Genomic DNA, 27,122 nt, shown 5'->3' with positions numbered 1-27,122 from the left:
TCTTTAAAGGCTAAATTACCCTGAGACTTCTGAGAATGCTTACATTTATTTTAAAATTGATTTGCTAATATTTTTCAGAGACACATTAAGTATATAGTATGAAACACATAGTTTTACCATTAACTGATATTTAGTCACAGAGTTTAGCAATAGTTTCTTGATATCTTGTCTAGGATTCTTTCACTGCATTCTTCTAGTTTTCACTGTTACCATTAAGACTGACTTCCGAAGTAATGGAGTGGAGTTCTGGAGTAGGGACCATACAAACCTAAAATATGCTAGAACATTCATATATCAAGTTATTAAGAGGAAAATTTTCATAAGGATGCATATAATTCATCTGATTGAGAAAAGATAGGAAAAGTATCTTAAGCTTCTCTCCCACAATTTAACTGATTTAGATTAAAATGTAATTATCAGGGGCAGTTAGGTGGTACAGTGGATAGAGTTAGGAGGGCCTGAGTTCAAATCCAGCTTCACACACTTAACAATTACCTAGTTGTGTGACCTTGGGCAAGTCACTTAACCCCAATGCCTTGCCCCCCCCCCAAAAAAGGAATAGAACCAACAAAATTGTATATCTTTTGACAAAGAATTTGGTTAAATATAATTTCTTTTTCCCTTTAGAGTAAAAAAAAACTTGCTTTCAAAACAGCATAAAATTATTATATTACCTTTGCTTCTTTGCCAAACGTATATTCAGAAGTAGAATAATTCAAAAATCAGTGGGACATTATGAGTCATTTGCTTCCTCCTCAGCTTCTGACATCAATATGGAGTCCCATATACACAAATCTAAAGTTTAGTTAGTAGATTTCAGTAACAACTCACAGATTTTATTGAAAAGAACAAAAGTAATCCACTGACCATGAATACTGATTTACTTTGCTCTGGAATAATTGAACAAGCTACAATTGTTATGGCCAACAATATATGGAAGTGAAGATAATCAGAAGTTACTCTTTTGAAAATCAGGGTCTTATTCTACTACCATGTTATTATATTAATTTGATCTCATTGTTTCTCTGGTTATTCTCTTTTTTAAATTTTTCTAAAATTTTGATATATATTTTATTCTTATATTTTATTTCTGAATATATTATTGATTCCTATCCCTCACTTTCTTACCTGGTAAGCCATATCTTATAAACACACATGGAAAAGGAAAAAAATAGTTTAGCAAAATGAGCCAATGCATCATCTAATCACCGTGTTCAGTATGAGATGTTAAAAATTATGACTAAGGTGGTTAAGGATACACACACATATACTTATGCATTTGTGTCTATAACCTGTCTGCCTTTTTAAATATCCATCTATCTACAAGTAGTAGAGGGACCAATGGTATGAAAATAGGATATGCCCTCTGTTTATACTCATTGGCAAGTACAACATTCATAATTGATAAAAATATGGAATTTTAATTTTTAAAACCCATCAAAGAAATCAAGTCAATACCATAGAATGACTGATTCAAAATAAAATTGTATATATATTCAAATTATGTTGCTATAGTGAAATGGGAAATGAAAAGTAAGCTTGGAGGATATTTTACAAAGTACACATTTTAGGTACAAGAGTGTGTTATTTTTATCATATTCTGCTTATTTTTTGTGGGTAGTAAAGTCATATGTTAGCCAAATTGAACTGAATGGTTTGTATATGTATAGGAAAAAAATTACCCACAATTATTTCATGAATAATAGACCCTCCTAGCTTTTTCAGCTATTGTCTCACTATTCATGTGTTGTTCTCAAGTTACTAATTATTGTCCTGCCTAATGGATTTCATTCTGTACAGTAACAAGTTAGGTATGTGCAAGTGAGCTAAACATACCAATCTTGTTTAGAATGTCAAACTCTCCACAGCTGCATAGTTGGCTGATTAGTATTTATTTATATGTTAACAAGCATTCACTGCCTGGTGAATGCATTATTATGTCATTTGAAGATGGATTTTTCTTATTCACGTTCCAATTTGATTTCTGCAGATGGCAGCCAGCTGATTTTTTTTTTCCTTTGAATGGAGGTGGTGGTGTTTAGACACTATTTCCTGATGGATTAGGAAGGAACTAGTTGGTTGTTGAGATAATAAATTTTCTCTTTTAAAGGAATATATACACTGTAGAATTCAAATAGCTCCTTTGTTATTCAAACCCTTGATTTGGGAGGAGCATGTAGGTGAAGTGAACTTGGCTTAAATTTTGGAATAAAAACTACAGTTGAGAGAATAGCTATTTTGCAATGATTAGTTTTTAGGAAGGATAAAAAGTAGTAGGTTACAGCAGGAAAGAATTCCAAATGTGAAGTTACCACTGCTCTGCCACTTACTACTTAATCTGATTTTGAATAAGTTCATTAACCTTTCTAATCTCCTTTCTTCTGTAAAATGAGAAGATTGGTCTAAATAATTGACAGGGTATCTTTTTGGTCCAAGTCTGTGATCAGTTATGAATCATCTTATTTAAATGAGTTCTGTTTTACTGAGTTAATAGTGCTCATTAAAGTAAAATATCTATTAACATAATTTGGATCTTAACATTTTTTGAGAGGAACCCTTCATAACTCACATTTTTCAATCACCTGCTGGATATTTCCACCTGCTTATCTTCCAGTATCTCCAATTAAATATGTCTGAAACTAAACTCATTATCTCCCCTCTCCTCCTAACTTCCCCATTTATTTCCCTCAGTTACTGAGATTCAAAACCTGAAAATGATTTTTTGACTCTTTCCTTTCGCTCTAATATCTAATTGGCTCATACTGCAAAAAATGGAAAATAAGCAATTTCCCCTTCCCTCAATAAAAAAAAATATCATTTAAGGTTATTTTTTTTTATTAAAGATTAGAATAACTTGTAAAGCAAGCACCATTTACCCCTTTAGTGTATGGATAGCAATTTTTTTTAGGACACTAAGGCCAAAAAGTGTAATGATCTATTTCATTTGGCCCTTCCATATGACCTTACTATTCCTTTTGCTCAATAGAACAAACTAGTAAAGTGGGAGTTTTGCCTTCAGAGTCAATAGCTTATAAAGATTAATGACAAATCTTCCTGATGTCTGTCAGATCTAAGTATCCAAGACATAATGTGTAAAACCATTATTTGTATTTTTTAAAAAGTAAATTTATGTTTTTCCAACTACATGAAAAAATAGTTTTCAACATTAATTTTTGTAAGGTTTTTGAATTCCATGTTTTTCCCTCACTACCTTGACAGTAATTAATCTAATATAGGTTATACATGTATAACTATGTTAAACATATTTCTACATTAATCGGTAAATTTATCTTTTGTTTAAGGACTGTAGGGCTGGTAACTAAAAGGAAAACTTTGCATTAGCTAAAGAACAGTTTGTTATAAGGTGTCTTACACTACTGCCATACCGGGTATAGCACTACTATTATATATTTCATACAAGAATTGGTGAGCAGTATATGTTCACACATTTTAAACTAGACATCTTCCAAAGAACAAGGTGTGCAAAGAGAATTTACTATCTCAAGAATCAGGAGAAAATGTCATTACTGTTGACACTTAAAAGTATGACACCTCTAATATATGAATAATATATATTGATTTGAAGGAATTTTATTATGATTTTCTTTGGTATTCTTTTGACTATGAAAGACCTTTGATAGAATATAGATCTAGAAGTTACTAATTCTAATACCACTTATCTACCACTATGTCTAAATGCAAGTCTTTATTCCAGTCAGAGTGGTCAGTCATTACACACTAACTCTCTTTGAACATTTTTGTATCTTTGCCTTTTATTTATGACATTCATCTTAACTTGGTCCTCATCCCCTCTTCATCTACATAAATCCTTTCCATCAAAGACCCAGCTTAACTACCCTCTTTAATTAAGAATTCTCTGAGCATTCCAGTCCATAGTAATTCTTCTCTCTAAACTCTACAGAACTTGACATTTAAGACCCTCCACTTGCCCCAACCTTTCTTTCTAATTTCATTTCATATTGTTCCTCTTCCCATAGTCTATATTCTAATCAAGTTGGACTAACCTATTAAGTATCTGAGGTTGCATTTGAACTCAGGTCCTCCTGACTCCAAGGTCAGTGCTCTATACGCTACACTACTGAGCTGCCCCCCCCCCCCCCCAGGAATTTGCTTTTTTTTTTTTTTTTTTTTTTTTTTTTTTTTAGGTTTTTGCAAGGCAGACAGGGTTAAGTGGGCCACACAGGCACACAGCTACGTAATTATTAAGTGTCTGAGACTGGATTTGAACCCAGGTACTCCTGACTCCAGGGCCAGTGCTTTATCCACTACGCCGCCTAGCTGCCCTCCAAGGAATCTGCTTTTTAAAGATATTCTGTTAACTGTACCTCACTGGGCTGTTGTAAGGATTAAATTATATATCTATTTTTGAATAATATATTGCATATCATACATATGTTAAACTATATATATATATATTAAAATACTATATAACCATTCCATAATTCTGATACTCTATCTCTCACCTCAATGCAATTTCATAAGCCATCCACCATACCATGCCTACCTTCCCTCTCCATCTCTGTCTCTCAGAATTTTTATCTTCCTTCAAAGCTCAGCTCAAATTACACCTTCTTCATTAAACATTTACTGATACCCTCAGAAATTTTGTCTTCTCTCCTTTGTCAAATTACATCACATTTAATTCTGTGTATGTGTGTGTGTGTATATATATATATATATATATATGTATGTATATATATATATACATACATATATATATACTTATCCTGATCTCTATCCAAATATGAATTCCCTTTACAACACACATGACAAGTAGTCATTCAGTCTTTGTTTAAAAACCTTCAAAAGGGAAAACCAACTAGCATCCCCAAAATCCCATTCCACCTTTAGAGAGCTCTTATTGTTTTTGTTGTTGTTGTTTTTTCGTTTTTGTTTTTTTTTTCTTTTTAGGTTTTTGCAAGGCAGATGGGGTTATGTGGCTTGCCCAGGGCCACACAGCTAGATAATTATTAAGTGTCTGAGACCAGATTTGAACCCAGGTACTCCTGACTCCAGGGCTGGTGCTTTATCTACTGGGCCACCTAGCCGCCCCAAGAGCTCTTATTGTTAGGAAGTCTTTTCTTAACAATAAACAGAGATTAATCTCCCTACATTTTTCACTCATTACTCCTAGGTCTGTCTTCTGAAGTCAACAGAACAAATCTAACACATTTTTCTGAAATAAAACAAGAGATAAAACAAATTTCTGAAGACATCTATCACATCTCCTTAAGGTTTCGTTTCTCTAGCATAAATACCCCTGCTTCTTTCACCTAAACTTCATTTGTGTGAATTTGAGGCTCCTCATTATGATTGCCATTCTCTGAATGCTTTTGAATTTAACTATATCCTTTCTCCAATGAAATATAAGCCCCATGAGTTCAGAGGACTTTTTTTTCTACTTTTGTCTTTGTGTCCCCAGCACCTAACATATTGGTTTACTCTTATTAGGGACCTGATAAATGTTGGTAGAATTGAAGTCAATCTTATATATTTGACCTTGAAATTTTCAACTCTGAAATGAAGGGATATATTAAATTATCTCTAAAATCTCTTCTGGTTCCAAGTTCTTTGATTTTATGTTTTATGTTGACAGTGTCATCCTGTGTTGTTTATTCTACCTACTCTTGAAATCCCACCTCTTCAGTCTTTTAACTTCACATAATAATGAGTCCTAACAGTCCTTAAAATTAGTACTGATTTGGTGATTTTATTTATCAATCCATTAATTCATCAAAATCAATCAGATTAATTGCCTGGCTAGTGAAAAGAGCAAATTAAAAATAGCTAAAACATTATAATTATTTAGCCACATCTCTCCTTCTGACTCAAATTTCTTCCCTTCTTATTTATTCTTTAAACAGGTACAAAATTAATCTTACTGCAGATATATGATCATGATTTAATTTCTTATTCAAAAACCTTCAGTTCATTCCCATTGCCTATTAGGTAAAAATATAAATTTCTTGGGTGAGCATTTAATTCCCTTTATTATCTGACTCCCAAATATAGCTTCCTAGTTGTTGTTTATTCCCCCCCATACTTTCCATCACATGAAATATGTTCCATCAAAACTGCACTATTAGTTGTTTACCAGTTTTGACCTTCAATCTGCTTCTTTAGTACATTCATACAATCTGTCTCCAGTGTCCTTTCTTTACATTTCCATCTGTTGAAATCTTTCTCTTTGTTTGAGGTCCAGCTCATGTTCCCCTCCTTTTTTTTTTTATTTTTGGTTCTTGCAAGGCAATGGGGGTTAAGTGACTTGCCCAAGGTCATACAATTAGGTAATTATTAAGTGTCTGAGTTTGGATTTGAATTCAGGTACTCCTGACTCCAGAGCCAGTGCTCTATCCACTGTGCCACCTAGCCACCCCATGTCCCCTCCTTTTTATAAAGTCTTCTCTGATGTAACCAACTGAAAATATTCTTTCAAATGTCCTCACAGTACATTGGCCAGGGTTATCCTTTGCCCTTATCTACCTTGTTTCATACTCTTCTGTCAACATGATGTATCCCCATTACATTGCAAAAGCCTTGAGGGTTATACACTGTTTTTGCTTTTCATCTTTGAATCCCCCCCTTATCACTTTATACATAGTAGTTGCTTAATAATTTTTTCTTGAATTTTTAACTCTTATTGAGTTACTGACTTAAAATGGTTTTCTAGTTGTACTTGCAAAACAAATGAATATAGTTGTGATAGATATTTACATTTTTTACACAAGCCCTACAAGATTTCAATTGCTCAGACAACTTCATTGTACCGTCTTTTTAGTGGGAGAATATAGTATTCTTTTGTCCCTTTCTCCAGAGTCTAGAACCTGAGCATTTTCTTTTCTGTGAGAATTTTATTATTGCTTTGGTGGTGACAGTGCTTGTGGTAGCCACTATTTCAGATAGATTGCCCTACAATTTTCTCTCTCTCTCTCTCTCTCTCTGAAGGAAATTGTATATCATCAACAAGTAGTGTGAATATAAACTTCAACTTTAGAACTATAAGCACCTTCCATTCTGTGCAATTATAAGAGGTAAAATGGTAGGGACTGCAAAGTAAGTGGAATGATAAAGTCATGGTCACCATAAATTTCAATTTAGATTAGAAGGGGGCCTTAAAATTAATCTAATCCCTCATTTTACAGATGTGCAAATCAAGAAATTGAGAGGTAAAACCAGTTGAAGTAATTAGGAATGTTTACCATGCTTACCCTGGAGAAAAGGAGATTAAGAGAGAACATGATGGCTATCTGCAACAATTTGAAGGGCTTTCCTGTGAAAGAGGAATTAGAGTGATTCTATTTGACCCTATTGAGAAGAACTAAAAGGAGCAGAAAAAAGTTCCAGAAAAGGAAAATTTAAGTTTGATGTTAAGAAAAACTCATGAACAATTAAAGAATTAGTTAACTGAATAAATGCACTTTGGAAGATGATGGTTTCTTCATCCAAGCAGAGGTTGCATGATCACTTATCAGTTATATTATAAGAGGGATTGTTTTTAGATAAGAATTGGATTGTTGGCCACTTGAGTCTAGCATCTTTAAAATTCTGTGACTCCATGACTTTATGATTCTGTAAATGATTTCCCAGTGATAATATACCTCAATTGTTTTAATTCCCAAAACATCAAGAACACATGGTAAGGCACTTATGTTAAGAATTGAGGCTATCAAGGATTCTGCTATCAAGGAGGAATCTATAGTCTTTTAGCTAGTTAGACAACATGTATATTGTTAAGCAAATACAAGGGAAGACTTTGCCTAAGATGGTGTTTGAGGGAAGATAAGAATTTTGAGAGACTGAAAAGGATCTAGGTGATGGAATCACAAGTTCAAAGCACAGTCCAGTTTGATTGAAATGTAGAGATATTATGTTGAATAGGTAGGTAGGAACCAGATTATGGAGGGCCAGAAATTCTAAGCTTATTATTACATTTTATCCTAAAGGCAGTCAAAAGCTGTTTGAGGTTTTTTGATAACTGTGTAGAGAAAGCATGACTTAGAAAAGGAAGGTACATTAAGTATGGAGACAAATTTGAAGACTTTTCCATTAGACCAATGGAAAGAGGATAAAGGCTTAACTAATAATAGTGACTTTGTGGTTGGAAAGAATTGAGAGATCCTGAGATGATAAATGATAAGATCTAACAACTAGTTAAATATAGGTAGTGTAAAGGAGATGAAAGAATCAAGTGTTCCTCCAAGGTTATGAACCTGGGTTACTAGGATCTTATTACTAATTGAACAGAATCTGGGAAATTTGGAGAAGGGTCAGGTTCAGGAGGGGTGGGAAGACAATGAGTCTTGATCAAGATATATTGAGTTTGAGAAGTTGATGGTATATTCATCTGAAAATATCCAACAGGTAGTTCACAGTGAAGGCTTTAGGATAAAGATTAGGTGTGTGACTGTGTGTGTAATACTATATATAGGATGTATTATACATATACTTACATATGCTATATGTACATCTATACATATATATGGTTATCTGTGTATATTCACTTAATATTTCTTTTGAATTCTAAGCCTGCACCATAAATTGTAAATACCCACATGCACAGATGTGTGTAAGGTCATCTGTTGTGAGATTTTAATTAAACCCATGAGAATGGGGGTGGCGGAGGGAGGCAGCAAAGGAGAAACCTTAGGTGGAACCCTGAGAGAACTCCTGTAAATAGAATAGGAGATAAATCATGGTCTAGCAAAGGAGATTCAGAATCATGGATAAGATAGGTAGGAAGAAACTCAGGAGAGAGCAGTCATGGAAGGCAAATGAGGAAAAAGAGAGGTAGGAGAGGATGATTATCAGTGTCAAAAAGAGGATGGAATCTGAGTAAAAACCATTGTATATCCTGGTGGATTTATTGATCAAGGGATCATTATAGCTGCTTGTTAAGCAGACTTTAGATTAAAACTCACTTTTCCTAACTTTTAGGTTATGTATTTTCCCAATATAATAACTGCCTTTTGAAGATATGTATCCACTTGCATCCTAGGAAATTTCAAGTCACTAGGGGCTATCCAAGGATTAACTTCTTTCTTTTTTACTGGTTTCATTTAATTAGTGTTTAGCCCTTCCCTAGGAATTATATCTTAGAGATTAGTTTCCAGGTCTAGAGAAATGAATACCTACCATTCTATTTCACTTCTTAATCTGAATTTAGGTTCTCTATAATTCTCTGCCACAAAAAATCTTGGGGAAAGTAAACAAATTCTACGAGTAAGTCTCAGTGCAGTGCATAGAGTTGTGAGTTCGAATGTCAAATGTGATTCTTTTCTGAAAGACTTCTGAGGGAGATCCCAATCAGAATCTAAGCTCACAGCATGTCAAGGAAAGGTTGACTTTCTCTCTCTCCCCTTTTAACTGAAGAAGTGCCAAGTTTATTCCTCATTGTTTACAATGAGACTTGTTTATTTTGAGACCCTTTCCATGTTGTTCAGGAAAAAAAACAGTACTCTTAGAGAAGAACCCTAGGAAGTTTATTTTCAGTGATTAAGCCAAGAGTGTTTTTTTTTATTTTTTTCAGGCTCTATACTGTTTGCATAGAAACCTAGTACACAAAGATTTTCAGTTGCAAATTATCCCTCCCTTCCCCCCTGCTCGAGTGGAGGTCAGTTTCAGTCTGTTGGATATAAAGGGAAAATGTGATTCATATGGTCAAGGATGTCATCTTGGAAAAATGAGGTGTGAGGGAACAACCTCTAAAGATCTCCTTAAGTCTTGCTCTGTTTTTCGTTTTTTCTTTTTCTTTAGAATTTGGTTTTAACAGAGATATGTGAGAACCATTCTCAATGTTAAGTGGTAGTGAATTGCTTTGGTCATGCATAGCATCCAAGTTAAATGTCTGTCTGTGCCTCTTAATCATTTCCATGATCTTTTGTCTAGCTGTTACTTGTAAAATGAGAACAGATTTGTCATGATTGTTCTCACTTCCTTAAGTCAACCATTATTCTTTTAAAAATTCTGCTTATTGAATAACTACATAAAACTTGACTTTTTTAGTAAAGTAGTTCTTCCAACTGAGGGAGGCATAATTTTATGTTATTTACACAAGACAAAAAAAGCAATTAGTAAACATTCAACTAATCTATTCTAATAATAGTATTGTTAGTCAATAAGTGTTTATTGAGAAAATTAGAGCATAAACTGTTTGAAATAAAGTATATATTTTTATCATATCAAATAAAAGGACTTCCCTTCTTTCTAAGGGACAGTCCCAACCACCAAAATTGCAACAGGAAGTAATACCAGAGAACCCTTATTCTTCCACTTGATTGTTGTGAATGCACCTGTGTGCCCTTTAAATGTCTGAAATACATTATTTTAAGAGGTATGGCTAACTAGTATTAATAACACCTTATATATTTTTTTAAAGTCTCAGTTATTGGAACTGTAGCTACAAATACAGAATAACAGAATTGGTGAAAGAAACTTCTGGGCAGTAAAGAAAATAGCACAATGACTATGGATTTTACTCCATAGAAGGGGAATACAACCAGCCTGAGTGTCAAATATCTGATTTTCTTCTAAAATCTTCAGTGTCTTTTGTGAACAATGGGTTAGAAGAAATAAGTGTGAAATAAGAACATTGCCAAAAGGAAGAAATGAGCAACAGATAATTAGGGAAACAGCAACACAAAAATCAGCAGCCAGAAAAGCAAAGCAATCTGGAGCTGACTTGTTATGGGCACAAACAACTCTATACAGCTTAAGTGCCTGCCTGAGATCATTGTAAAATGTGAGCAATTATCGAATTGAGAAAGAGGTTGAATTATATTCAGTATGCTGTATGTAAAATGCAATGCATTTTTGAAAATAAACATTAGTAGTCTAAAAAAGCTTCAGTATAAGTATAAAGTATAAGTATAAGCTTCACTTTTGTGGAAAATTCATTCCTCTATCAAGAAACAATTTAATTCTATTTGCTTTGCTGTAATTAGAAAGCATTTATGAGATATTTTAATTTTTAAAACCTCAAAAACATCATCAAATTTACAATTACAATGTCTTTATAATACATGATTATTGGAAATTATACATGCTTCATCTTAGACAAATCAACACTTTAAATCAAATAATTATTTTGTGTTTGACTATATGTTCCAGTGGAAGATGAAATCCTGTACATTATCAAAAGTTAGGATTAAAAATTAGTAAACATTATTGACATGACACTAGATGATTCTTTTTTTAAGTCTTTTTTTTTGTTTTTTTTTTCAATTATGAGTTTGAATTGTTAATACAGACCACAGGGGGAATATGATAAACAAAGGAGTATGACACAAACCAGGGCTTCAGTCTGAAAGTCACAATCTTCATTGAAATGCTTCACTTGACACATTGAATATATTCTTGAAAAGCTGTCATACTTTTTTTAATAGGTTTTTTTGGTAAGGCAGACAGGGTTAAGTGGCTTGCCCAAGGCCACACAGCTAGGTAATTATTAAGTGTCTGAGACTGGATTTGAACCCAGGTACTCCTGACTCCAGGGCCAGTGCTTTATCCACTATGCCACCTAGCTGCCCCCTGTCATACTTTTTTTAAAAACCAATAATGATCCCAGAGAAGAGATAATGAAACATACTTTCCTCTCTCTCTCTCTCTCTCTCTCTCTCTCTCTCTCTCTCTCTCAGAGAGAGAGAGAGAATGTGAGAATGTGTGTGTTTGGTTAGGAATAAAAGAGTAATGTTCAGCGAGGCTGGAAAGATAAGTTTGGAGATAGGTTGTGAAAGACTTTTTACAGCTAAATGGAGGAGTTTATATTTGATCCTAGGGGCAATAGTAAATTTCTGGAATTTGAGTAAATAATTCATATGATCTTAGTTACATCTGCACTTAAGAAAATTACTTTTGCAGGAGGGAGAGATGGATTGGAATGGTGAGATGCTTGAACCAGGGGAGACATATTAAGTAGTTATTGCAAAATTCTAGATGAAAGGTAATGATGGACTAAATTAAGGTGGCAGCTATGTGAATGGAGAAGAAAGGGTCAGATGTGAGAGATGTTGTAGAAATAAAAATAGTAAGGTCTGGCAGCTAATTGGCTATGAGGGAGACTAAGAAGTTGAGGGTAGAGACTTGAGAGACTAGAAGGATAGTAGTGACTTCAACAGAAGTAGAGAAGTTTGGAAGAGAAAGAGTTCATATCTCAGATACATTTACTTTGAAATATTAGTGGGTAATTGGTGATAGATATTACTGAAATTCAAGGGTGAGATTTGGGGCTTAACATATTCATCTGTGAGTCATCTGTACAGAAGTGATAGTTAAACTCATGGGAGTTGATGAGATTATATTTGAGAAAGAATATAGAGGAAAAACATGCCTAGGAAACTTGCACAACTAAATAGTATAGTTTGGATGATGAGACATTGAAATAACTAAAAAGGAACCAAAGAATTAGGAGAGAGTTGTGTTATGAAAATCTAGAAAGGACAGGTGATCCTTTCTAGAGTAGTTACTAGTATCAAATGAAGCAGATAGATCAAGAAGGGTGAGGACTGAGAAAACCCCTTAAATTTTGGCAATTAAGACAATAGGAACTTCAGAGACATCAGTTTCAGATGAGTAGAGTCAGGGATCCAGATTGCAAAGAATTAAGAAATGAAGGGGGAAAAAATGAGAGCTCTAAGTAAAGATAGTTTTACCAAGAAGTTTGGCTGCAAAAGTAAGGTGAAATGCTACAACAGTGGTTTGATGAGTTTGGCAAAGTATAATGAAAAATTTTAATGAATGGAGGAAGTAGAAATGTTTGAAGACAGTATAGAAAGAGCCAAGGAATAAAGGATGAAGATTCTTAACAGAGAGGGGATGTGAGAGGGTTAATTGAAGTGTACATACAGAGGTTTTTGGCTATCAGCAAGAAAGGACACGTTTTCAGAGGTCTGGGAGAGAAGGAAGAATAGGAGAGGATGTCAAGAAGTTCTGCAATGAAGAGAATGGGAATAGAAAGGGTACCCAACAGATATGCTCAGTTTTCTCAGTAAAGTAAGAGTCAAGGTCCTCAGTTAAGAGAGTGGAAAGAGGGGGGATCAGGGAAGGGGGAGTTGAGGAGAGAAGATAAATGTTTGAAATGATTTCTGTGGGGAGTGAAATAGGGAATCCATTAAGGAATATTGAGGGCTGCCTTGCTTCAATGAGGGCCCAGGTGAAATGGAATAATATGAATTTGTAATGTACCCAGTCAGCATGTGCTGTGAGATTTGACTATCTCAAGAGCTATTCAAAAGCTTTTGAGTATGAACAGAGAATATGAATTATGGACATAATGAAATTCAAGGCTGAAATTTGACAAGAGATAAAAACTGATAGGAAGGAGAGGAGGGTAAGAGATTTGAAAACAAGGTAGAGGGGGCAGCTAGGTGGCACAGAGGATTGAGCACCAGTCCTGGAGTCAGAAGCTCCTGAGTTCAAATGGGGATTCAGACGTTTAATAATTACCTAGCTGTGTGACCTTGAGGAAGTTACTTAATCCCATTGCCTTGCAAAAATCGAAAAAAAAGAGAAAGAGAGAGAGAGAGAGAGAGAGAGAGAGAGAGAGAGAGAGAGAGAGAGAGAGAGAGAGAGAGAGAGATACAGTATCTAACCACTGTTGTGAAATTGTTGAGGGAAGAAAAAGAAATCAGAGTAGTAATAATTAGGTCTGAGAAAATTAGGGTAAGGATAATTTTAGGAGGATGAAATGGAATGGTAGAGGTTATGCAGATAGAGTTTTTAACTAAGGAAATAGAATATTTGTGAGTAAAAGCTAGATCTAGCATATATATATATATATATATGTATGTATGTATCTCACTCAGATATTATGTGTATATAATATCTGGCTGTGATGGAGTGAAGAATTTAAGAGGGCCAAGGAATTGGAATGTAAGTTTTGAAGAAGTATTTTTGTGAATATTAGATTCCCCTAGTATAAGAACAGGAATTGGGAGTAGAAGATGGTGGGCCACTAATAAACCCCTTGAGAAAGGAGAGGAAATCTGATCTAGAGATCAGTATACTGTACTCTCATGATAATTTACATTTGGAAATTTTTGATTAAGTGAATTTCAAAGGAGACAAGGTTACTGAATGATGGAGGTTAAATGGAGACTTTGGAAGTGACAGTGGGGTGAAAGTTATATTATATAGTTCCATCTACATTATTGGTATTGTTGTTTGGACAGTGTTAAAGAAGATATATTTCTCACTGGATAAGGTAGTTAGGGATGCAATGTTTTTAGTACTGGGCCAGATCTCATTAAAGGTTAGTAGATGTAAGGAGTGTGAGCATAAGTCCAAGAGAAAGGGATGTTTGTTGGAATAGGAATTACAGAGGGACTAGTGGAAAGAGTGGGCAAGGTTGAAGTTGGATCTGGGGTAAGGTAGGGTTGAAGGGAATAGAGATGAGAGAATAGAAGATAGACATAGAGGATAGTTTACTCTGTGGCTGATAATTGATTAACAGAAAGGGATAGTAGTAAGAGGACTCATACAGTTTGTAGTAGTTAATAGATGAATAGTAAAGGTCACAGACTTCATGGAATGTTCCATCTTAAGGCCTGTAGTGTGTAGAAACAACCAGGAGTGGAGGCAGAAAATAACAGAGATAAGGTATATGATTGGATAAATAATTTTTTGATCAGGTGCCTCCTTGAAAATCCTCTTCACTCCCCCCCCCCCCATCAAGCTTTCACTGTTTCTTGGCTACTAAAAATATCTGTCTCAAGGTTAAAATGTCTTTTAGGACAGTTCAAGCTTTGATATCCCCTTAAGGAAAGCAATTAGTGAAAAGGCTACAGATTATATATTTCCTGGAGATGGATCCTAATATACTAGATAATATAAAGTATAGTTAGACAGCACTGATTGATTGACTCAGGAAAACTCACTCTTTCAAACCATAATCTTCCTGTGTATTGTTGATAGGCTCTCCCCACCTGAGTTAGAAGTGAAAGTGGGTCATTCCCTTATCTTAAACCTTGAACTAAATTTGGAGAAAGAAGAGACTGGATTCACTTCCTATCTCTGTCATTTGCTATCTGAGTAACCTTAGGCAAGTCATTTACATTTTCTGAGCCTCTGTTTATTCATCTGTAATATGTGAGCATTGAATTAAATTTTTTAGGTCCTTTCTGGTTCAACTGACAATTCTGAACTCCCATAGCATTTATTTTATTTTATATTTATATTATTCACATGGCATTTATTTTATGTTGTTTTGAATTAAAGTTATTTGTAGACACATCATCTTTCCATCTAGATTGTCAGGTACACGGAGACAAAGATATTAAATATCATCTTTCATTTTATCCTCTATATCAGTTAGCATTTATTAATTAGTATTAGTATTTATTAAGTTTGATTATAGTAGAAGCTTAGGAACTACTTAATAAATAAATGAAATAAGTTATTACATAATAAGAATTTTTGTAAATTGAGGTTTTGTGAGCTATTTTCCCCTTCATTTGCTGATCTTCAGAATAATTTAAACTTTAAGTTACTCTGTCCTTTAACTTCTTCGAAATCACCAATAATCTGTTAAGAAAAATTTAATTGCACTGGGGAATTCTACATAAAGGAAAAAAAAAACCTGTGGTTAGATTTTTTTTCAATATCCTATTCCTAATTCCTAATTAGCCTTGTTACAGATCCCCAAAGAGGCTTGTGGATAGATTTCAGGGCATCTGTGAACTTGGATGGGAATATACATACATACACACATATACATATGTATATATATATATATATATATATATGTACATATATATATACACACATTGTATATATATGTATGTATATACTTGGATGGCAATATACAATGTGTGTATATATATATATATATGTACATATATATATACATATGTATATGTGTGTATGTATGTATATTCCCATCCAAGTTCACAGATGTGTAAATATGTATGTGTGCATATTATCTTTACTTTCATTAAGCTGCTTCTGAAATTTACTATTTCCTTCAATTATTTAAAAATAGGAAAGGAGTTCCAGCAAAGACAAAGAACCCTGTCTTAGAATATCTGTTTTTTTATGCTTAAAATTTCATAGATTGCATCTTCTTAAAAGAGAGGTACCCTTCAGAACAATAATAGAATTGTCATCTTCATTAAAGCCATGTTTTGAATACATCAAGTCTTGGTTCACCAAGCGATACAGGTTTTAATCTGTATTGTGGAGGTTGTCTCCATACATATTACAGCACAAATCCTTGAAATATTGAAATATTCATTATAGCATGTTCAGTGCTCCATGATATATTTGCTCATAATGCATTCTTTCCCCTTTATCTAGGAGCTTGAGGATGTAAGGAGTGATGATGAAGAGTCTGCTGAAGACGATGAACCAGAGTATTTGAAGAATGGTGGAGGGATAGGCAGAAATACAATTCCAAATGGTCAGCCTAGTCTTTAAGTCTGAGCCCCACAGTACCTCATATAGTGCTGTCTGATTCTTGTGGGGGCATCTAACTCAAATGCTACATAGAGCTGAGAATTCCAGGCTCTTCTGTACCATGGATGAATTTATTGCTGCTTACAAGGCCTTGAGAGGAGCCCAGTTCCCCAATGTGCCTCCTCCTACTCCACCAAAATTTTTTGCTTAAGAAAAAGTTGTTAATGGGCAGGTCATCTTGAGGTTTTGTTCTTTTAATGTTTAAACTGATGTGTGAAACATTACCTAATTATTTTACAGCATTTAAGGTTTCAGTTCAACAAGGATTCTATGTTTCTTCAGAAAAAGGATTAAATCATAATTACGTTAATCTTACATTTCAGATATTTTGATTTTTAGAAATCTTTCATTCTTTTATCCCCTTACCTCCAGAACTTGACTGGAAGTGTTAATAGGGTCTCCTTACATAAACTTTAGTCATAGTGAGAAGACACTTGGAAGGTTGTTCAGTTTCCATGATAATTCCACACCTTTTGAAAGACATATCCTAGGAAGGTAGAAAAGGAATTTCCTTCTAGTGGCAAAATGTCAAATGAACTTATATGGTTTTCCTTCTGATATTACAGATAGCCTTTAAACACTGTGTTTTCTGGGGTTTGTTTATTTTTATATCTTTATCTTGGCCTTATATTGTACTCTATACAGAAATTTTGTACTAAAATTTTTTATAGTTATAAAGCACATAAAAGTATGAGCAACTGCAAGGGCAGGAAAGCAGAAACTTCTGGTCAGAACCTAATTTTACCCACATGGAACAAAACTTCCTAAATCCCCTAGTTTGACTGCATCTCTGATTTCCCACCATCAGGACTGAAGTCAATGTATCTAAAGGAACAGAAGTAGGAGAACTGAGGTTACATAAGAGGAAGAATTAGAATTCCAGTATTGTCCTAGTTAGTACCATTTGTCCCACCTCCTTTTATTTCAGGTTATATTTCCTAATGAAATTTAGTTCTTTCCGAATATTATGAGTTCTTAATATTATGGCATTTACAGGACTTTTACTAGGAAGTATCTGCCCAGCTGATACTAGAGGTGTCATTTGATAGAGCAGATCTCTTTTGATCTATCACCTATGGATCTGTTAGTCAACAGCAGCAGTTCATCGTCTCATTGACTCAATCTTTAAAGAAATATACTATATACATCTAGTTTGTTGATAGCCAACAATCACCTAAGAACCATTAAAGAAGAGAAAGATTTTCTTTCCTATTTTTGCCTTCCCATTTTGAAAATGCACTGCAATTGAGTAAACATGTCAAAACTAAGAGGTCAAAAAAAGTCACTGGAAATGGAACCCCCATGCTAAACTACCTTTTCTACAATAGAGAGGTGAAATCAAAATACAAATATTTCTCTTTTGAAAAAGTTTAAAACATTGGAAACAATATGGAAAAGGTTGCAAAATCCTGGACATAAATGAAATAAGTCAAGGTATTGGTGAGCTTATTGGAAAATTGAATGGATTTTCTGTAGGATGTATTGTTACAGAAGGGGAAAGTGCAAAAGGAATGGTTTTGCAATATAAAGTACTGATGGGTTTTTTGGTGCTAGAAAAATAAGCTATCATTCTTAATGAAAATTTCATTCAATCCAACATATATTTATTAGTTCAAGGCATTCAAATACAAGAAAAAGAGTTCCTCTTCTCAGACAGCTTTCATTCTACTGGAATTGCCTGGAAAAACTCATATTTGGAGTCCTATTGCCTTCAGAAAAGTTCCCTGGAGAATCACTTGTATGATATAAAACTATTCCTAGATTTTCTGGTGACCAGAATTTTACTTATAAAAGACCTTTTTTTCTTCCCAGAATTCATTTTTCTTTTAATTGTTTTATTTTTGTTTGTATGTATCAATTGTTACTTTTACTGTAGCATCAAACCAAAGTGGGAGGCAAGATTGTGGAGAATAGATGACTATTTATGTATGGATAGCAGTGTCATCCTGGAATATGAAGGGCATTTGAAAAACCCATAAAGATATTTCTCAATTTTCTAAACCAAAAATATGAAAAGAAATAAAGCTAATTTGGACTATAATAAAGCCCTTAAAAACCTTATGCCTAAAGAAATATTTTTTGTGGAATGAGATCATCAGAGAAAATAGCCCACAAAGTATTCATCTTCCTTTATAATTTTTGCTCCTATGTATACAATATCATTTTTAATTTATGTGATATATATGCAAGTGTATTTGCATGTATATAGAGAAATTCACAAACACTTCCTCATGATTTTAGTGGGTTTTTTAAGTGGGAGGAAAGGGAGAAACATGCTAGTCACTGTCTTTACTCCTCTCCATTTGGGTAAATAATTCTTCTAGACATCTTTTGCCTTATCATTGCACATAATATATGCTTGCTTATAGTAAAATGTTCCCAAACATAATTTGTGCACTATGTCCAGGCCCTACTTTCCTATTTTAAAATTAAATTACAGATTTGAAAAGAAAATTGAGTTATTTGTGGGGTTTTTCTCATTTTTATTTAGAGGATAATTGGGACACTAATACCATTATTTAATGCTAAAATCCCATTAGCTATAGAGAACATTGTGTTATTTTAGAGAGAAGTGTTCATTTTTTGTGATTGATTTTTAAAGATAAGTTTCTATGAGGAAAAGGACAAAGGACCACACAAAAATGAGAGGCCATAAATAATGCAACCCCGGGTGTCAAGAATTATTATTGTAATGTTAGAGAATAACATAATAAAATATTGGACAAAATATATCTGCCTCTTTGTGATGATTCAACATATTCAACATCCCCAGATGACTGATTTATTTTGCAAAGAACTATATTAGTTTGTTTCCCACTTACAGTTATTCTTTAAAATAAGTGGATGCAGGGGTCTATTATTTATATTAACACTAGTAATGATAATAGTACTTGACATTTATATAGCTTTTTAAAGTTTACAAAACATATATATACAAACAGGTGTGTGTGTGTGTGTGTGTGTGTGTGTGTGTGTGTGTGCGTTCTCATTTCATTCTCACAGCAACCCTGTGAAGCGTGTACTGTCAGTACATATCTATGTGGTGGTTTATTGTCCCTTGTTTTACAAATGAGCTCATTTTGCCTTATCCCTTTTAAGATTACTGTCTCTAAATAGCTAAATAAAGTGATCTTTTTCCAATCTTCATCTTTCTTGTCCTCTGTAGCATTTGACACTTGTTGAGGGCTGCTCTTTCCTGGTTCTCTTATCTGCCTACCCATCTCTTCTGTCCTCATCTGGATCATAATCTACGTCCTTTTCCCTACCTATAGGTCTTCACTATGGAACACCTGGATCCTTTTCTACACACTCTCTCAAAGTGATTTCATTAGTTCCTTTATGTTTAATTAATTATCCATTTGCAGATGACTCCCAGATCTACATATCCAGCCTAAGTCTCTTTTGATCTCTGGATTCTATTAAATTTCTATAAAAGAATATCTAGTAGTAAACACAACTTTTTAAATATTCAAAAAAAGTTCATTTTCCCTAAAACTGCTCTTCCTTCAAACTTCTCTATTTCTATGGAAGTAGAAGTCAGACACTTGTTCAACTGGTTCACATCTTATGTTACATTTTACTCTTCCCTCTCGCCACCCCAATATCCACCTGGATATCATTCACCTTGTTGATATCATCTCTATAACACAGTTTCCCTCCATTCTCTTTTCTCCAGGCATAAGAGCTGTCAACCTTGTTCTGTTTCTAGTTCTTTCAACACCTACCACAATTCTACTTAAATTCTCATAGGAATGAATGATTACAACTAAGACTCCAAATGGGTTAATTAATTTGCCTCTGTTGCATTGGAGGCAAAATTTAAACCCATGTGTCTCCTGATAACAAGTGAAACATTCTTTTCTTTCTCTCTACCATGATTCCTCAGAAATGAACTATTGTCAGAGAAATAGTGTAAGAATAAGACAAATGTTGTCAAGAGATGATAGTGGACATTTTATTTTAGGTCTCAGATATGGAATTGCCACAAAGGATGATGGGGAGGGGTCTGTGTCTTACTATTTCACACCTTCAATCCCCTCACTCATTTTTCTCATTTGAGACATTCAGCCTTTTGTGATTTATATATCTAATAAATAGTCTGGAATTAACCTGTTTGAAGCATATATACATATACACATATATAATATATATATATATATATATATATATATATATATATATATGAAAAGATGGACAATTTCAAGAAAGATTTACATGGTAAAAAAGAAAATGAAGAGAGAATTCATTTAGAAAAGTGTTTTCTCAATCCTTTTTTTTTCTACATTACAAAAGGCATTAAATCTAGAGTACAGGTTCAATAATTCAGACCCTGTTTGATGCTCTGTGATTTAAACTGTACTAACAGACACATGAAATGACCTGGCTATGCTTAAAGTAGCATAAGATGAATTGGATGAAGTACTAAGCTTGGAGTCAAGAAGATCTGGGTTCAGGTTATGCATAACAGTACATAAGTGACTATGAATGAATCACCTAACCTCTCCTCTTTTCATCTTGAAAATAGGGGGGGGGGAACCCCAGGCTTTTAAAGCTGAAATAATATTTGAAAATCATATAATAGTCTCAGTATTTAGCCCAGTATACAGCAGGTGCTTAATAAATGCTTGTTGACTTGACTTTGAAATCTTTTATAAATACCAGGTACATTGTTATTGATGATGATGTCTTTTAACATGCCTTTGTAAGTACGCTAGCTCAAAAAGAGTAAAGAGATCATTTCAAGTACTAAAGTATCTGTGAGCTACTGATTCTCCTGAGGATATCAACCCAGAGAAAGTTTAGTTGTCAACAAAGGCATAGTTAGATATCTAGGCCTGAAGACAGCAACTTTACCAAAACATTAAATCCAACCTAATTGGATGAAATTTAGGGTTAAATATATATTCTTATATATAGGTTCAAAAATCAACTTCAAATTTATGGGAGGCATTGTTAGACAGAAGTTAATCAGAAAAAAAAGATGTAGGATATTAGTAGATTAGTAGCTCAGTAGGACTCAACTGTGCAAAAGTGCAAAGCATATTTCCAGGAATAAGAAGGTGACAATCATGTTGCATATGTTTTGGTTCTGGGAATCATATTTTAGGAAGAACATTAATCAAGATGGATCAAGAGGAGGTCAACCAACATGGTTCTAGAATTCATACTGTGGAGACATATTAAAAATTTCCTTTTTAGTAAAGCTGAAAATAAGAATTTGTGTTTTTCTCTAAAGCCTTCTCCAGACTTCTGGGAAAAACCCCTTGGAAAGGTAGATTATCCTAAAGGATACAAATAGAAGCTTATTCTTAGGTGAATAGATTGAGCAATAACTAGGAATTTTCTTTTAGGTTTTTGCAAGGCAAATGGGGTTAAGTGGCTTGCCCAAGGCCACATAGCTAGGTAATTATTACGTGTCTGAGGCTGGATTTGAACTCAGGAACTCCTGACTCCAGGGCCTGTGCTCTATCCACTGTGCCACCTAGCCACCCCATAATAACTAGAAATTTAACAAAAAGGAACTCTTTATTAATACCATTACTTCCCAACTATTGGAAGCTGATTAGTGTCAGGATCCACTCATTTCCATAGAGAAAGGTTTAAGATATCAGTGGAAGCCAGCCAGTTCCTTTGTTTAATTCAGACATTGAGGGGAATGGTCCTGGAGAATGAGATAGATAGTGACTTGTGACTTGTGATAGTGACTTGTGTTCAAAATTCCTGTAAATGTTACTTGAAATCTTGGGACAGTCATGCCAGAGGGCAGGGGAGACTATGCCAGTTGGACATCACTCTGTCTCCAAATTAGAAATGGCTTGGATTTAGATTAATGTTCAATTAAATAAAATTGTCTCTGGCTGTCTCTGTTCTAAATCCCAAAGCATAGTATTAGGATTAAGTTAGGAAAATTAGAAGTTAAAAAAAAAATTGAAAACCCAAAGTGTCAATTATCCATGCATTTTTTAAAAATTCATACGGTAAATAGAAATAGGGTGAAGATTTTATTTCAGAGTGAAATTAAAACATTTTACATCACTTGATATTCCTGGTCCTTTTATTATACTTTTTTTTTCTTTGACTTTGTCATGAGAGGATCACTTAAAGTGGAAAGCAAATGTTTAATGTTGAGAAAAAAAGACTTAGGAGGATATGTTGACTTTCTCCAAGTATTTAAAGAGCTCTTGCAGAAAAGAGAGCACAAGTGGGAGAAAAGTTGGAATTGCAAAGAAATAAATTTAGGCTTAGTGTAAGGAAAAACTCCCCAATTATTCAAGTTATTTATTTATACTAGAGATTGGGGAGGTAATTGGGGTTAAGTGACATTTCCAGGGTCATACAATTAGTCACACAAATCTGAGGTCACATTTGAATTTAGGACCTCCTAACTCCAGGAACAGTGCTCTATCCAACATTCAAGGTATTTAAAAGTAGAATGGGTTCCTCAATGGAGATCTTCAAGCAGCATTACAAGGATCACTTGTCAGGTATACTGTAGAACTGGAGTTCTTAGCCCTTTAAGGTCTTGGGTTGGGCTGTTTGGTGAAACACATGAACTCTTTCTCAGAATATTTTTGTTTTTTGATTCATAAGTGAAGGTAAATTTCAGAGGTTGGTGAAAATAAAGGTGTATTTTCTTTTCTGTTTGAAGTTCATGGACCATCTCAGCACCCCCAAGTTAAGAACCCCTGTGGTAGGAAAAACAATGATTTTTTAGCTAGGGGTTGGATTAGATGGATAATAAGTTCCCTTTCAACTTTGAGTGTATTGTTAATGAAATTCCCTTTAAAAAGGAATTTAAGGGGAAGTTAGGTGGCACGGTGGATAGAGCACCAGGCCTGGAATTCAGGAGTACCTGAGTTCAAATCCAACCTCAGACACTTAATAATTACCTAGCTGTGTGGCCTTGGGCAAGTCACTTAACCCCATTGCCTTGAAAAAACTAAAAAAAGAAATTTAAACTATCAGCATAAATACATGAGTTTGTCAGGGAAGCATTATATAATGAGTAGTATTCTAACGATGAATAGAGCTAGGAGATGAGGATAAAGCTCTAAGACATGCTCTTTTCCCACAGGGAATTCAAACTAAAAGGGTCAAAAAACAAAAAACTGTTCAGGAAAGCCTATATCCCACTGCTGGTGCCAGTAATACAGAGTTGTCTCTTGACATTTGTCCACTGAGAAGAGCAATTTTCCCATTAAGTGAACAGAACAGGAAAGGACATGGAATACTGTATCTTTAGAAAATGTAAACAGAGAGTGATGTTTTCAGTGTTTTAAATACATGAGAAAAATCTGGAAATAATTATAGCTTCTCACCTACTTTGTTGTTTCCTCTATGCAAGATAGCTTGCCTCTGTTTTTATAGCATTAATTCATCAAGTTCTCCTTTGTCTGTTTTTTATGGGCAGGTTATATAGTCTCCTGCCTGGCCAAGCCTTTCATTTATGTCACTGGACTGTATGTTATCTTAAATAGCCACAGCTGGGGAAGGGACCTGGGGAGATACTATTTTCCTTTCAAAATCAGCATTTTTTTTTGGTTTCTTCACAGTTTGCAATTCACTTATAGCCAACACTCACAGAATACTGCCTGCTTAACATGAAGTATTTTTCAGTATTTGCTACAGTTTATGTAAAATGAATACACAGAGCCTTTCAGTTTTACTTCATTCTGTACCTACAACATGTGGACAAATAGAGATGGGGGTGGGGAGCAGGTGAAATCATTTGACATGAAAAGGCTTCATAGACCATATAAAAAGGAGTGAGATTATCAAGAGCTAACATTTCAATTGGGAAAACTTCTTATTAGCAACTGGATTATTTCAAACAGACATTTGAGGACACAGTCTAGAGGGGCACCAATTTTCCACATGAATTGGCTTAGCTGGGTCAGAAATTCCTTAGGAAAATAATTTCTTGCAGTATTTGGTCTAACCTTGCAAATGCCAATGAAATGCTGCCCCTCTCCCCCAATCTATAATGCTTTATTTTGATATTTCCTTGGTCTCTTTCTCTCCATATACTCGATAGTAAGTATATGGAGTTAGGCTCAAGATACTGAGAAAAATTACTTGGCTATCATAAAATAAAAGGGGCCTTAGAGTCAATCTAGTCCAATCATTTTATATCTGTGGAAACTTGAGTCACAACAAGGTTTATGCAACTTTGAAGTATCTTTTGCCAAAGAGAACTAACCAGTATTCAGAAGGAAAAAAATCCAAATAGAAATGAAAATAATAAATTCAAAGCCAGGAAAAGTAACAGCAAAAGAAGGAAATCTTATAATAGCATGAACAGACAAATACATACATACACACACACACACACACACACACACACACACACACACAACCACTGTCATCTGCCTTCGACAATTCTTTAGTTATAGCAGTTACCGGATTTACGGAAAGATAGGCACAGGTCCATAGCTCACACAAATGTTCCTTTACCTGCTTTGTCTATCTCTGAGTCCATTCCTCTACAATCTTTTTTTAAAAAAATATTCTTGGGGCAGCTAGGTGGTACAGTGGACAGAGCACCAGCCCTGGAGTCAGGAGTACCTGAGTTCAAATCTGACCTCAGACACTTAATAATTACCTAGCTGTGTGGCTTGGGCAAGCCACCTTAACCCCATTTCCCTGCTAACCTAAAAAAAAAAATTCTTATTCTTAGTGGAATTAAGTACAAATCTGAATATAAACAAGAAAAGTGAACTCACAAGGATGTATCTTTGGGGAAGGGAAGCTAGGGGGTAAAATAGAGCACCAGACCTGGAGTCAGGATAGACCCAAGTTCAATTCCAATCTCAGACATTTATTTACTAGCTGTGTAACCTTGGGCAAGTCACTTAACCTATTTGTCTCAATTTCTCATATGTAAAAGAAACTGGAGAAGGAAATGGCAAATCCCTTCAGTATCTTTGCCAAGAAAATTCCAAAAGGGAGCAGGAAGAGTTGAATATGATTTAGCAACAACAAAGCACAGTGTCTTGGGGGAAATACAGAAATGCCATGGGATAAAGAAACAGCTTGACTTTCCTGACTGACTTGCTTCCTCATTTTTCATTGCCAGCTATTATTAATTTTAGAGTTGAAAGGAACCTTAAAGATCTTATGCCAGCCATCCATTGTATTGATGCTAGAAAAATAATTTTAATCTCCCCGAACCTCATTTTTTTTGTAAAAGGTAGAAGATGGATTAGAAAATTTCTAAGGTTCATTTTCTCTTTTTAGGTTCTATCTCTAAAATGTTATGACTGAATTATTCTAAGAATGACTCAGTCCAGTAGTTCACAAATTTTTAAATCATAAGGCCCTTTTACACTCATAAATTTTTATGGATCCCCCCTCCATTGTTTATGTGGGTCACATCAATATTTACCACATTAGAAATTAAAACATCTTAGTATCAGTAGGAAAATAGTTTTAATCTTGTATACCATGAAAGAGTTTTAGAAATCCCTATAGTTGTGTGCTGGAATCTCTTTGAACTAACTGTGAGAGCCAGTGGTTAAATTTTCAATAATGCATTTATACCTTAGAAATTGGTATAGCACTGAAATGATGGCTTGATTTATTGTTTTGCTGATTGTCTAGACTTAAGCAAACGATGAACAAATATTAATGTAGATTAAACTTAAAAAGTGTATTGTATCCAAATTTTTTTTGTTTGTTTTTGGAGAGCTGCTTGTTAAAACATTTCCTAGCATATCTATGTCCCAAGAGTCTCCAGACCACACTTTTAGGACTAATGATCTAGTCCAATTGTGCCTATCGAATATTGTATTGAATTGAAAACCAATAAAATTAAATGATTGAAGTCTTCAATTCATTAGGATTAGGTTTATGTTTCACACCTCACAGTCCAATGTCTTTCTATTTTATCATGTAGTATTGATAACATTGTATTGAGACTTGAGATGTTTCTCTTGAAGAACCATCTCCATACAGAATATAAGCCAATGCTTCCTTTTCCTTCTATATCCAATTGGCATTAGTTACACCAGAACAGCTGTGTATCACAAACTAAGACAACTGAGTGGTGGGGTTGGTACCCCATTAGTTTTGGCAGCCAGAATATACAAATGGTAAGTGTTGTTTGATTCTGTTCAAATGTAGGGTTTACTTCCTGGTGTCTTCTTACACCCCATGATCCAACATACTCTATCTAGGTTAGAAGGTTACTTTCCATTTGTTAACTCATCAGTGGGAGGTACAGAGGACGGAGTTGTTTGAAACAAGATTCCAAGATAGAAGAACAATGAAACACTAAGAGATGTCAAACACAAGGTCCACAAAGATTAAAATGCAATTGGGAAGTATTTAACAAAATTGTTCTACCTGAGTTTAATACCACTACCTCAAGGTACTGTTGGAAAAAGTAGTGGCATGGGAGTCAGTGACCATGATGCAATGGAAATGAAATCCTGCTGAAATCCTGGCTCTGCCACCTGTAACATGGAAGAAAAGTCCCTTAATTTCAATGTGTCTCAGTTTCCTAAACCATGAAAGGACAGAGCCAGATTGCATTACCATTAAATCAATGATTCTCAAGAAATGAGATGCAAGATCAACTACCCATGTCACTTGGTCCATCTTGAATTCAGTTTCCTAGTTTGTAAGATGAAATATAAATGTAAAATGATCCACTT

General features: G+C 34.4%; 1 protein-coding gene across 4 annotated transcripts in view; it reads left to right on the top strand.

Annotated features, from left to right (window-relative positions):
• The window catches only part of CERS3 (ceramide synthase 3), a 105,402-nt gene extending 88,625 nt beyond the window's left edge, over nucleotides 1-16,777 (top strand). For all 4 annotated transcript variants that reach the window (XM_074234217.1, XM_074234215.1, XM_074234216.1 and 1 more), the window contains one exon: nucleotides 16,309-16,777. In XM_074234217.1, the coding sequence (XP_074090318.1) occupies nucleotides 16,309-16,428 (120 nt within the window). In that variant the 3' untranslated portion in view covers nucleotides 16,429-16,777. The remainder of the gene's footprint in view (nucleotides 1-16,308) is intronic.
• The last annotated feature ends 10,345 nt before the right edge of the window (nucleotides 16,778-27,122 follow it).

This window comes from Macrotis lagotis, chromosome 4 (assembly GCF_037893015.1).
Source record: "Macrotis lagotis isolate mMagLag1 chromosome 4, bilby.v1.9.chrom.fasta, whole genome shotgun sequence".
Taxonomy (NCBI): domain Eukaryota; kingdom Metazoa; phylum Chordata; class Mammalia; order Peramelemorphia; family Peramelidae; genus Macrotis; species Macrotis lagotis.
This window is presented reverse-complemented; position numbering and strand designations above follow the sequence as displayed.